General features: G+C 37.3%; 2 protein-coding genes and 1 non-coding gene across 5 annotated transcripts; all 3 read left to right on the forward strand.

Annotated features, from left to right (window-relative positions):
- Nucleotides 1-843: 843 nt before the first annotated feature.
- LOC100605575 (cTAGE family member 8) lies at nucleotides 844-3,937 on the forward strand. Of its 3 annotated transcripts, XM_030825707.1 has the most exons (3): nucleotides 1,374-1,678; nucleotides 1,751-2,910; nucleotides 3,040-3,701. In XM_030825707.1, exons 1-3 carry the CDS (start codon nucleotides 1,374-1,376, stop codon nucleotides 3,699-3,701), a joined length of 2,127 nt encoding a protein of 708 aa, XP_030681567.1. The 3 variants fall into 3 exon arrangements, with proteins under 3 accessions (XP_030681565.1, XP_030681567.1, XP_030681566.1); XM_030825706.1 differs by having other exon boundaries at nucleotides 1,751-3,937; XM_030825705.1 differs by having other exon boundaries at nucleotides 844-3,937.
- A 359-nt stretch (nucleotides 3,938-4,296) lies between these two features.
- LOC115838091 lies at nucleotides 4,297-4,399 on the forward strand. Its single transcript, XR_004033141.1, has one exon. It is a non-coding gene; the product is annotated as a U6 spliceosomal RNA (small nuclear RNA).
- Nucleotides 4,400-11,722: 7,323 nt separating this feature from the next.
- LOC105740743 (olfactory receptor 2A7) lies at nucleotides 11,723-13,440 on the forward strand. The gene is given in 2 exon segments (XM_012512096.2): nucleotides 11,723-11,886; nucleotides 11,888-13,440. Coding segments are annotated over 2 exon segments (930 nt in total). The 3' UTR covers nucleotides 12,654-13,440.
- Nucleotides 13,441-14,591: the final 1,151 nt, after the last annotated feature.

The raw sequence follows: 14,591 nt of genomic DNA on the forward strand, positions 1-14,591 counted from the left end.
AACACAGCTTAAAACTAGGCCTTGAGAGCAGCAAGATGATCTACAAGTAATTACAAATTCTGCCTAGAAAAAAAATTCAAAATTCTTGAGTATTTCTATATCATATTATCCATAAATTCAGCAAACTTTAAAAAAAATACCAAATATACAGAAAAGCAAGTAAAACACACTGATAAGAAATAAATCAGTTATTAAAAACAAATTCATACATAATCCAGGTATTGGAGTTAATAGATAGGGCATCATAACATCTATGATCAATATAAAGGAAAGAAAGAAAAAATGAAAGACAAAACAGGTTGTGTCAGATTTCTTTCTGGAAGCTTTAAAATGCTCACTTTATTTTCATAGATTCTAATTTCCTAAATTATGTTTGATATTTCAAGCAAAAATCATAGCATTGTCTAGTGTTATTCTAAATGTATGTAAGACAATTATACTACAAATTTGAGATGGTAAAGAGACATAATATGACAGAGGGTTGCTATACTTCACTCAGACTGGAATAAAGATGATACCAATTGACTGTGATAATGTATATATAAAGGAATATATGCTAAGCTATAAAATGCAACCACTAAGCTATAAAATGCAACCAAAAAAACTATAAAAAAGAAGATACACTATAAACACTATGAATAATAAAATGGAATTCTAAAACAAATGTTCAAGTAACCCACAGCAAGTCATGAAAAATAAGCAGAGAAACAAGAATTGATACAGAAAACAAAAAATGTCAGGCTTATGCATTAAAGTATCAATAATTCATTTAATTATGAATGGTCTACCAAGAGACAGATAATAGAAGAGTGTATTTAAAAGTATGACCCTTTCTTATATGTTTTTTGTATGCTGTGTACAAGAAACTCACTTGAAATTTACCAATACAGGGACGGCCAAATTAAAAGGATGAAAAAAGATATATTACACAAACATTAATGAAAGGAAAGCAAGAGTGCCTGTATGTATATCAGATAAAGCAAAGAAAATTACCAGAAACAGAGAGACTATATAACGATCAAAGGTGTAATCTATGAAGAAGACAGCAATTTTAAAAGTGTATTAACGAAACAACAGAGCTTCAAAATATGTGATGTGAAAACTGCCAGAACTAAGGCGGGTCGGGCTCAGACCAGCGCTACCTCATAATGTAAAGTGTAACAAGGGGGCCGGGGGTGGGTGGGGCGGGCAGCATGGGCCTGTGAGGCCTGTGGATGCCCGCGATCCCCAGCTCCCCCCGCAGCCGGCTCCGCAGTGGTCCGCTCGGATTGTTTGCCGCGTGCAGATTCGGTTTCCAGAACCAAGGCTGCGTGTTCTCCCCCGCTTGTTGTGGCCAGTGTTACTGCGGTGACCGCCAGAGCAGCATTGCCGCTATGGAGGAGCCCGGTGCTACCCTTCAGCCCTACTTGGGGCTGGTCCTGGAGGAGCTACGCAGAGTTGTGGCAGCACTGCCTGAGAGTATGAGACCAGATTCAAATCCTTATGGTTTTCCATCGGAACTGGTGGTATGTGCAGCTGTTTTTGGATTTTTTGTTGTTCTCCTTTTTCTGTGGAGAAGTTTTAGATCGGTTAGGAGTCGGCTTTACATGGGAAGAGAGCAAAAACTTGGTGCAACGCTTTCTGGACTAATTGAAGAAAAATGTAAACTACTTGAAAAATTTAGCCTTATTCAAAAAGAGTATGAAGGCTATGAAGTAGAGTCATCTTTAGAGAATGCCAGCTTTGAGAAGGCGGCAGCAGAAGCACGAAGTTTGGAGGCAACCTGTGAAAAGCTGAACAGGTCCAATTCTGAACTTGAGGATGAAATCCTCTGTCTAGAAAAAGAGTTAAAAGAAGAGAAATCTAAACATTCTCAACAAGATGAATTGATGGCGGATATTTCAAAAAGGATACAGTCTCTAGAAGATGAGTCAAAATCCCTCAAATCACAAATAGCTGAGGCCAAAATCATCTGCAAGTTATTTAAAATAACTGAAGAACGATGGGTGATAGCAATAAAAGATGCTTTGAATGAAAATTCTCAACATCAGGAAAGCCAGAAACAGCTTTTGCAAGAAGCTGAAGTATGGAAAGAACAAGACAGTGAACTTAATAAACAGAAAATAACATTTGAAGACTCCAAAGTACACGCAGAACAAGTTCTGAATGATAAAGAAAATCGCATCAAGACTCTGACTGGACACTTGCTAAAGATGAAAGATCAGGTTGCTGTGCTTGAAGAAGACATAACAGATGATGATAACTTGGAATTAGAAGTGAACAGTCAATCGGAAAATGGTGCTTACTTAGATGATCCTCCAAAAGGAGCTTTGAAGAAACTGATTCATGCTGCTAATTTAAATGTTTCTTTCAAAACCTTAGAAGGAGAAAGAAACCGCATTATTATTCAGTTATCGGAAGTTGATAAAACAAAGGAAGAGCTTACAGAGTATATGAAAAATCTTCAGACTCAACAAGCATCTTTGCAATCAGAAAACATATATTTTGAAAGTGAGAATCAGAAGCTTCAACAGAAACTTAAAATAATGACTGAATTATATCAAGAAAATGAAATGAAACTCCACAGGAAATTGACAATAGAGGAAAATTACCGGATAGAGGAAGAAGAGAAGCTTTCTAAAGTGGAAGAAAAGATCAGCCGTGCCACTGAAGAGCTGGAGACCTATAGAAAGCTCGCCAAAGACCTTGAAGAAGAATTGGAGAGAACTGTTCATTTTTATCAAAAGCAGGTTATTTCCTACGAGAAAAAAGGACATGATAATTGGTTGGCAGCTCGGACTGCTGAAAGAAACCTCAATGATTTAAGGAAAGAAAATGCTCACAACAGACAAAAATTAACTGAAACAGAGTTGAAATTTGAACTTTTAGAAAAAGATCCTAATGCACTCGATGTTTCAAATACAGCATTTGGCAGAGAGCATTCCCCATATGGTCCTGCACCATTGGGTCAGCCTTCATCTGAAACGAGAGCTTTTCCCTCTCCTCAAACTTTGTTGGAGAATCCACTCAGACTCTCACCTGTGCTTCCAGCGGGAGGAGGAAGAGGCCCAAGCGGCCCAGGGAATCCCCTGGACCATCAGATTACCAATGGAAGAGGAGAACCAAGCTGTGACAGGTTAATCGATCCTCACAGGGCTCCTTCTGACACTGGGTTCCTGAGATCTCCGTGGGAACAGGACCGCAGGATGTTGTTTCCTCCACCAGGGCAATCATATCCTGATTCAGCTCTTCCTCCACAAAGGGAAGACAGATTTCATTCTAATTCTGATAGACTGTCTGGACTAGAAGAACCCAGAAGTTTTAATATGCCTTCTTTGGATAAAATGGATGGGTCAATGCCTTCAGAAATGGAATCCAGTAGAAATGATGCCAAAGATGATCCTGGTAATTCAAATGTGCCTGATTCATCTCTCCCTGCTGAAAATGAAGCATCTGGCCCCAGCTTTATTCCTCCACCTCTTGCTCCAATCAGCGGTCCATTGTTTCCAGTGGATACAAGGGGCCCGTTCATGAGAAGAGGACCTCCTTTCCCCCCACCTCCTCCAGGAACCATGTTTGGAGCTTCTCGAGGTTATTTTCCACTAAGGGATTTCCCAGGTCCACCACATGCTCCATTTGCAATGAGAAACATCTATCCACCGAGAGGTTTACCTCCTTACCTTCATCTGAGACCTGGATTTTACCCCAACCCCACATTCTGAAGGTAGAAGCGAGTTCCCTTCAGGATTGATTCCGCCTTCAATGCTACTGAACATCCAGAACCACAGCAAGAAACCTGACAATACTTTTGCTTTCTTCAAAAGTAATTTTGACTGATCTCATTTTCAGTTTAAGTAACTGCTGTTACTTAAATGATTACGCTTTTCTCAAATTGAAGTTTAATGGAATTATAGTTCTCAGAATAGTATTTTGTAAGTAAAGATGGTTTAAATATGAATCTTATGAGTAAATCATTTCCATTTTACTATATTCTAGATAGTATAACTATTTTAATTTGGTGAACTAATCCACTCTTAGAGAAACAATAGTGGGAGTTTTATATATGTAATCTTGCAGGTGGGGAGGCTTTAAATTCTAAAGGTGGTGGTGTCTTCATGCCAAGAACTGTATTCACTGTGGTTGTAGATAAATGTGAAAGTAACTTTATGCTTAATTATATAAACTTTAGTTGATGTTTTTAAAAAAGAAAACTGCCAGAACTGAAAGGAGATATAGATGAATCCACAATTATAGTTAGAAATTTCCTCATGCCTTTTTCAATAATTGATAGAACTAGACAGAAAATCAGCAAGGAGTGTTGGCTTTGGCAGCACTTTCTAAAATCAGAATGATGCAGATAAGATTAACACGGCTCCTGCATATAGATTACACAAAATTTTATGAAGCATTTCATATTTTAAAAAAGAGGAAAAAAAAGAAAATCAACAAGAATATGAAACAACTTAAAATGCCATTAACCAAAAGAATCTATTTGGCATTTACAGAATATTCCACACAATAACAGCAGAATACACATATTTTTTTGAGTGCTGACAAAACACATGGCAAGATAGAGCTATCCTAGGCCCTAAAACTCACCAGAACAAATTTAAAAGCGATAGTAATCATCCAGAGCAGGTGAAAACCAGAAACCATTGTAGGGAATCCAATTGGAAATCAGCATAAGAAAGATATGAAAATTCCCAACACTTGGAAATTTAAAAACACACTTCTAAATAATCTATCAGTCAAAGAAGTCTCAAGGAAAAAATTTAAAAATACATTGAACTGGATAAACATGAAACTGTGACAAAGCAAAGTACTGAGAAGGAAACTTATAGCAATAAATGCAAGCATTAGTAAAGAGGGAAAGTCTCGAGTGAGCAACAGATTCCCACCTCAGGAACCTAGAAAAAGAAGAGCAGAATAAACTCAAAGCAAGTAGAGGGTGGGGATTACTGAAGATAAGAACAGAAAACACTTACATTTAACACAGAAAAACAATAGTTAAATCAATGAAACAAAGAGATAGCTCTGTTAAAAGATTAATAAAATTTAGCAAACTGAAGCAGAAATTAAAAGGAAAAATCACAAATTTTAAATATCATAATGAAACAGGCGATATCACTACAGACATAACTGCACATAACAAAGGACAATCAAGGAATATTACAAACAACTCCACACACATAAATTAGACAACTTAGACAAAATGGACAAAATGTAGTGTTCCTCCTGCAACGCAAACTAACTCAACTCACCATGCATGAATAGATCATTTGAATAATTCTGTAACCATTAAGAAAATAGAATTCATAATTTTAAAACTACCAAAAAAGAAATATTTAGGTTTAGATGGTTTCACTGGAAAATTCTCACATTTTTAAAAAGTTAACACCAATTCTACACAATCTTTTCCGTAAAACAGTAAAAGAGAGAACATTTCCCAATTTATTTTTTGAAGCTATTATTACAGTGATACCAAAACCAGGAGAGAGAGAGAGAGAGTGTGTGTGTGTGGGTATACACACATACACACACATATACATATATATATATATAAAGATATGTATAACTTACTTAATAAATAGAGTTCTACAGTATATTTTTCAAAATTTACCCATGTCCAGAGGGGGATTGTTTCCAGAAAAACAAACCTGATTAAATCTCAAAAAGTCAATCAAAATAATCCACCGTGTTAACAAACAAAAGAAGGAAAGTTACATTATATCAGTTGATGCATAATAAACATTTAACACATTTCGATATCCATTCATGATAAAAGCTTTCTATAAAGCAGAAATAGAGGAAACTTCATCCACTTGATAAAAAGCATGTACAAAAAGCTAACATGATACAGTCATGTGTTGTTTAACGATGCGGATACGTTCTGAGAAATGTGTGGTCAAGTGATTTTGACATTGTGCGAACGTCGTAGTGTACTTACACAAACCTAGATGGTATATACAGTAGCCACTATACACCTAAGCTATATGGAAAAGCTCATCGCTCCTAGGAGACAAACTGTATGGCATATTACTGTACTGAATACTATAGGCAATTATAACACAGTAAGTGTTACATTTACGGTAACAATATGGTAATACCAACTATGGTATTTATGCATCTGAGCATATCTAAATACATAAAATGTACAGTAAAAAATATAACATAAAAGATTTTTTAAATGGCACACATATATAGGACACTTACCATAAATGGAGCTTGCAGCACTGGAAGTTGCCTGGGCGAGTGAGTGAGTGAGTGAGTGAGTGGTGAGTGAATATGAAGGCCTAGGACATTACTGTATGATACTGTAGACTTTATAAACACTGTACACTTAGGCTGCACTGAATTCATTAAAACACTTTTCTTTCTTCAACAATAAATTAACCTTAGCTTACTATAACTTTTACTTTATAAACTTTTTAATTTTTAATAACAATTTGATTCTACTTTGTAATAACAACTTAAAACAAATATTATGAAGCTCTACAAAAAATTTTCTTTTTTTATATCTTTGTTCTACGAACATTTTTCTAATTGTGAAATTTTTTAATTTTATTGTTTGCTTTTTTTATTAAAAACTAAGACACAAATACACACATCAGCCTAAGTCTACCTAGTATCAAGATCATCGGTATCAGTCTTCCACCTCCACATCTTGTTCCACTGAAAGGTCTTCACGGGTAAGAGTATGCATGAGGCTGTCGTCTCCTATGACAGCAATGCCTTCTTCTGGAATACCTCTTGATGGACTTGCCTGAGACTGTTTAGCAGTTAACTTTTTTTTATAAGTAAAAGGAGTACACTCTAAAATAATGACAAAGGCCAGGCACAGTGGCTCACACCTGTAATCTCAATACTTTGGGAGGCTGCGGTACGTAGATCATCTGCAGTCAGGAGTTCAAGAAAATCCTGACCAACATGGTGAAACCTGTCTCTACCAAAAATATAAAAAATTAGCCAAGCATGGTGCCACACATCTATAATCTCAGCTACTTGGGAGGCTGAGACACAAGAATCACTTGAATCCAGGAGGCAGATGTTGCAGTGAGCTGAGATTGCACCACTGCACTCCAGCCTGGGCAACAGAGCAAGACTCCATCTCCAAAATAAAATAAAATAATGACAAAAATTTTAGTAGAGTGTAGTAAATGCATAGTAAAATACATAGTTGTTTGCTTTTATACCAAACTGGGAGTGCAGTAGGATTGTTTACAGCAGCAAAATCCCACAAACATGTAAGTAATGCATTGTGCTACAACATTATTATGGCTATGACATCAGCTGGCAATATGATTTTTTCACCCCCATTACAATCTTGTGGGACCACTCTCATATATGCAGTCCATCACTGATCAAAGTGTTATGTAGGACATAGCTATACTAACATCCTATTTAGTGGTGAAAAACTGAATGGTCTCGCTCTAAAATCAAGAATAAAGGAACTATATCTGCTTTTATCACCCTTATGCAAAACAGTGCTAGAAGTTATACACTGTGCAATAAGACAAGAAAATAATTAAAGGACATACAGATCAGAATGGAAAAAATAGAACAGTCCCTACTTAAAACAGACATGACTTTCTACGTAGAAATCCAAACAAATCTATTTTAGAAACCTCCGTAAATTAAGAAGTGAGTCCATTAAGGTCACAGAATTTAAGATAAACACAATCAAATTAATTCTATTTCTATATACAGACATAACTCATTTTATCATTCTGCAATTTATTGTGCTTCATAGATATTGCATTTCCATTGTGTTAAGATTTTCTGGCTAATCTGCCTCAAGCAAGTCTATCTGCACCATTTTTCCAACAGCATGTTCTCATTTTGTGTCCTAGGTCAAATTTTAATAATCTGTACAGTATTTTAAACTGGTTTATTATTATTATTATGTCTGTTATGATCTGTGATAGGTGATCTTTGATGTTAACTATTGTAATTGTTTTAGGGCAGCATAAGCACGTCCACATAAGACAGCAAACTTAATTGATAAATGTTGTATGTGTTCTGACTGCTCCACTGACAGGTCATTTCCCTCTCTCTCTTCCTCTTCTGACCTCCCTAGTCCCTGAGACACAACAATGTTGAAGCTAAGCCAATTAACCACCCTACAATGTCCTCTAAATGTTCAAGTGAATGTCATTAAATTAAAAGCTAGAAATTATTAAGCTTAGTGAGAAAGGCATGCCAAGTAAGTATAAATCCAGAGTTGTCCAACTTGAGCTGAAGTGCTATTAGACCTACCAAGTCATAAGACTGAATGGTCACAGCAACCATCTATCCTATAATGGATGCAGTATGTTTTAGAGCAAGAGAAAATGCAAGATACAAAAGAAGGCTGAATGAACAGTTGGCCCAGATCCCTGTATCACTGATGCCTCTCTCTCAGCTTATATATACAGTCTCCTAGGTCCTTCCAACCAGCTGATACCTTAGTACACAAGCCAGACCTAATGCAAGGACACTTTGGCTAGCTATATTGGCACAATACATCAACCACTCAGATGTGGGACCTCAAATGTAATCCATGAGGGTAAACCTACTCTGATAAGTAGAATACATAGATTAATCCCCATCCATAGAAAGCATTCAGAAAACAGGAGCTGGCCCTGTGCTTTTACAGAGCTTTATCCTTCCCATAAGGGCAGGACCAGATATTATCAAAAAAAAAGGAAAATTTTCAAAAGTAAATTTTGCTTAATCCTTAGGCCTTATCCATTCTTCTTCTAGACAGATCAATGAGCCCCAGAGATTATTTAAAATGAATCTCCAACATCTACAGATTGATGCTCAAAAATAAAGGGTCTGAGTTTCTATCTAAAATGATCTGATGATTAAGACCTTGGAATTCAAGTTTATTCTCTCACCAGCTTCTGGGTATTTGGGAAAGCAGACTACACTAAAAGAAATGACTGCAGGAATTAATGTCAAGGTTTTATTTTACCGCCAAACAAACCTAGGCATGGATCCTTGCAGCTCCCAACTGCTTTCTGAATGTTTGGGGAAGGAATAGCGTAAATATTCATGAAAACTCTAACAAATTCACATATTTTGGTAGCTGTGATAGCCACGTGGTCCCAGGATATTACTTTAGATAATATATGTATCCTTTCAGTTACAAAAGCATTTTCTGTTCTTGCCTTAATCTCATTCTCTTTATCACTGTGGCTTCCTCAGAGACAGAATGAGACAGAGGCTCAGCTCTCTGCCCCTAGAAGAATAACAGTGGTCGGGTTCTTCATGTCTCTATGGAAATCATGCTAGTGCAAGTGAAGCCTATTTTCTCATGCATTACACAAAGCTCTCATGACAGTTGGGAGGTACTCTGCGGAGATGATGACTTACTAAAACCTTCCCTTCTCAAAAGCACTTGAAGAGGCAAGATCCTTCCTCGGCAGTTCTCAGATGGGCAGCAGAGTTGCCAGCACCATCAGTAAACTCAGCCACACTGTAGAAATGTTTGCCTTTTCTATATGAAGATTATCTAGGTTCTTACACAGCAATCATCTCTAGACACCTGGATTTCCTAACTGCCTTTGTGAGTTCTGGTCAAATATAATTTAAGGTCATTTTCATTGTTTGTTTGCTTTTACCGTCACACTTTAATATCATGCAGAAGTACATTTCTACTCTCTTAATGCTCAAATTTTGCTCACCAATAGTTTTAGATAATAGGATAATATGAGTAAAATATATTAATAGATATCAGCATATTATCGATCAGTATGTTAATATATTAAAGCAATCAATATGTTAATGGTTATTTTGGCTGGTAGCTTTTTTTAAGTTCAAGAAATGTCTGTGTGCAAGTGACTCTGGTAAATGTTTAACATTAACAAAAAAGACCAGCACTTTTTTCCTTAAAATTTTTTTTTCATAGAATTACTATTTTAAAAATTTTTTAGAAGAGATGAAGTCTCTATGTTGCCCAGGCTGGTTTCGAACTCCTGGGTTCCAGCGAACCTCCTTCCTCAGCCTCCCAAAGTGCTTAGATTACAGGCATGAGCCACCAAGCATAGCCCAGCACTTTATTTTTAAAAAGGCTTAAAGTGTCACATACAGAAGCTCGTCAAGTTAACAAGTGTACAGAAGCTTGTTTACTTATTATACACAATCTTATGAGGCCACACAATCTGAGCAATGATTAGGAGCTCAAAGTTTAGATCCAATCTCAGGACAACATGAAATAAATGATAAGAAATCAATAAATAACTGCAAATTATTTTATTTTCTTCAGCGTGAACATGACACTTAGAATGGTAGTAAGAAAAGTCCCATGCAAATGAAATTCTTTTTAGTCAGTTTTGCAGGATTAAATTTATAACTTTATGGACATTTAAATGGAGGATTATTGCTCATCCTTGCTATCTCCAAGACAATATATTTTACATAAAAAATGAGAATGAAATTTAAGCAAAACTGACAACATCATGCTTATGCTAACATTTTAATTGTGGGATCAAGGAGGCCTGAGTTCAATCAGAGAATTCGGAGACTCCTTCTGCAGCTTTCCTCATAAATTCATCGAACTATTGCCAATCACCTGCATAGACAATACTTAAAACTGTGTATTCTAGAGTGTTTATAAATAGTAAGCCCAAATCCAACAAAAGCTACTGACCCTGTTTTCATGTTTAGATAATGACACAGTGCAAATCTATTCAGTCATTCACATAAATGCTCACCTAAATATTGTGGAAAACTAAATAACAAAAAATAAGATTCTGGGCTAAAAAATAATTCTTTACACTTGGATAGGAAAAGATTTTGTGAGATATTTGCTGTGGAGGTGATGATCAGTGCAAGAGTGGAAAGTTTAAGAGGTGAATGACCACTGGTGTATTTGGCTGATGCTGTGTCTAACCTTAGTATAGCCTGCCCTTAATTAAACCTTCCACTTTAAGATTAAATTTAATGCGGTTTTAAGACTTTGACATGTGTATCAGTTAGTGTTCATTGTTTCTGAAACATAGCAGAGAAAAACTCTGAATAATACGACCAAGGAAAAGAAGAATTTATTTGAAGGATATGAGATAGTTCACTGAATCAAACAAAAACTGTGTATTAGATTGACATGTAACATTCATCCCTGAAAGGCCTGAGCCAAATTTTCTTTTAAAAAAGACCAAAAGAATATATTAACATGTGACCACGTTTATTTTGAAATTTTAGGCTTTATCTAAAAATTAACAAAATAAAAAAGAAACCTATGTATATGTGTGCACATTTTGTTTGTTTTTGTTTTTGTTTTGGAGACGGAGTCTCACTCTGTTGCCCAGGCTGGAGAGCAGTAGCATGATCTCGGCTCACTGCAAGCTCCGCCTCCCAGGATCAAGCAATTCTCCTGCCTCAGCCTCCCAAGTAGCTGGGACTACAGGTGCATGCTGCCACGCCGGGCTAATTTTTTGTATTTTTAGTAGAAATGGGGTTTCACCGTTTGTCAATGCTGGTCTTGAACTCCTGAGCTCAGGCAATCTGCCCGCCTCAGCCTCCCAAAGTGCTGGGATTACAGGCGTGCACCACTGTGCCCAGACTGCATATATTTTTTAAACATTTATTTTAGTATTACCAAATGGTCTTGAAGCATTCATTTAAAAACACAAAAACTCACTGCAGCTGTCTGTGAACACTTTTCTCCTTCATCAAAGAGTGCTGAACAAGTTAAAATGAATCTGTTTTTAAACACTTCTCCTAAACCATGAGCATTAACTTGATTTCCTGTCATAGAGATATGGGAGACAATATAACATCCATCACAGAGTTCCTCCTACTGGGATTTCCCGTTGGTCCAAGGATTCAGATGCTCCTCTTTGGGCTCTTCTCCCTGTTCTATGTCTTCACCCTGCTGGGGAACAGGACCATCCTGGGGTTCATCTCACTGGACTCCAGACTGCACACCCATGTACTTCTTCCTCTCACACCTGGCGGTTGTCGACATCGCCTGCGCCTGCAACACGGTGCCCCAGATGCTGGTGAACCTCCTGCATCCAGCCAAGCCCATCTCCTTTGCGGGCTGCATGATGCAGACCTTTCTCTTTTCCACTTTTGCTGACACAGAATGTCTCCTCCTGGTGGTGATGTCCTAGGATCGGTACGTGGCCATCTGCCACCCACTCTGATATTTGGCCATCATGACCTGGAGAGTCTGCATCACCCTCGCAGTGACTTCCTGGACCACTGGAGTCCTTTTATCCTTGATTCATCTTGTGTTACTTCTACCTTTACCCTTCTGTAGGCCCCAGAAAATTAATCACTTTTTTTGTGAAATCTTGGCTGTTCTCAAACTTGCCTGCGCAGATAGCCACATCAATGAGAACATGGTCTTGGTCGGAGCAATTTCTGGGCTGGTGGGACCCTTGTCCACAATTGTAGTTTCATATATGTGCATCCTCTGTGCTGTCCTTCAGATCCAATCAAGGGAAGGTCAGAGGAAAGCCTTCTCCACCTGCTTCTCCCACCTCTGTGTGGTTGGACTCTTTTATGGCACAGCCATTATCATGTATGTTGGACCCAGATATGGGAACCCCAAGGAGCAGAAGAAATATCTCCTGCTGTTTCACAGCCTCTTTAATCCCATGCTCAATCCCCTTATCTATAGTCTTAGGAACTCAGAAGTGAAGAATACTTTGAAGAGAGTGCTGGGAGTAGAAAGGGCTTTATGAAAAGGATTATGGCATTGTGATTGACAGTGACCTAGGAAGTTACATGGTTGAGCGGTTCTTAACCCAACCCTGTACTGATGGGACCTCTGCCCTCCATGGACATGAGGATTATCTGAGACATTTATTTAAAATGGAGCTATCTCCTGCCCTACCTTTAAATGACTGATTCAGCAGATGTGGGATTAAATTCTCTTTATCTCTTCAAATTTATCTCTTCAAATTGTGCTGCAGCTACTCCACACCAGGACAATACCCCTTACGACATCCTCATTAGCTTTTGATCCAGTCCCATACCTTCCATAATGTTTTCCTCCAAACACTGGTCCCTTCAGAGGGCTTTAAAAATAAGTCCCGTGGTCAAATAAGTTTGAGACTTACTTCATATCAGATGCCTCTGTCTAGGGATCACAATTCATATTAGCATAGTGAACGCTGTAAAAATTTCTCTAGGAAAGAATAATTCTATTCCAGCTTTAAGCCAGTGTTTTCTAAACTTATGTGAGCACATAAAATTTCCTTTGTAATACTTAGTAACAGTTTCCTGGAACAGGAGATCTTGATATTAATTGACTCGTTGTGAATACTTCCTACAGCCCCCTTCTAGGGCAGAATGATTTTTTCTTTTCCTTGCAAAGTGAGCCCTTAAGGAGATATAGTTCTGAGCATTATGCCTCGATCAGTCTGTAAAAATCTGGGCTCTGTTTGGATACAGACCGTGAGGTACCCTGTCTCTACTGTTCAATGGTGGATCATCTAAAGAAAATAAATCCAACCCTGTCCTCCATCATGGATCGGCATTCCTACTATAGAAGCTTCAGGAGATGACCTCATTCAACCTCACAATCTTCTAAATTTGAGATTTAAAAAAATATGATTCAGTATACATCTTCCTGTGTTTGCCACTGAATGAAATCAATCTAATTTTTCTAACTCAGGGTTTTCAAGATAAACCCAAATTTCTCAAAAAAAGAAAAATGTAGAAAGATTTCCAAATCCACCACCTACACACTTAAAAGTTGTAGCAGCTTCTTATGCCATGGGAAACATGTCATTTTGAGATGATATTTTTTCTAGGTTTAAGTTTGGTCTTAAACATTTATATTTAATTTCTTATTGTCTTAGTTCAAAAAATTTACTTTTGTATCTTAAAATAACTTTTTACACAATAACTGAGTGTCATATCATGTTAGATATAAAACTGTGTCCTAAAACTATATATATATATATATATATATATATATATATATATATATTTTTTTTTAGACGGAGTCTTGCTCTATCGCCCAGGCTGAAGTGCAGTGGTGCGATCTCAGCTCACTGCAACCTCTGCCTCCTGGGTTCAAGCGATTCTCCTGCCTCAGCCTCCTGAGTAGCTGGGACTACAGGCATGTGCCACCACGCATAGCTAATTTTTGTATTTTTAGTAGAGACAGGGTTTCACCATGTTGGCTGGGCTGGTCTCGAACTCCTGACCTCAGTTGATTCACCCACCTCAGCCTCCCAAAGTGCTGGGATTACAGGCATGAGCCATCCTGCCCGGCCTATTTTATACTTTTTATACTTTTTATATAGTATAAAAATACTTTTAAAACTATATTTTTTATTTATAAAAAGTATACCATAATATAATTTTTATACTATATAACATATTATATTTTTATAAATATTGTTTCCATTTGCTACTAACTTTTTCTTTTGTATGTCAGTTTCCTGATTTCTACATTTTCTGCAGGTCACCTGGAACATCAAAAGACAAAGAAAAGCTGTAATATTGATGGGTGGCCTACTGTGCAACAAGATTTTCATATAGTGTTTTTGGTGTCCTTATATGGATGTTTCCTCTCGCGGTGGATGTGTAGAGTCAGAGCACAGATGGGCATACTCTCAAACCTTAATAACTGTGCCAGATTGCCCTCTGAGTTTATTCTAAACCTTAGC

This window comes from Nomascus leucogenys, chromosome 13, assembly GCF_006542625.1.
Source record: "Nomascus leucogenys isolate Asia chromosome 13, Asia_NLE_v1, whole genome shotgun sequence".
NCBI lineage: Eukaryota > Metazoa > Chordata > Mammalia > Primates > Hylobatidae > Nomascus > Nomascus leucogenys.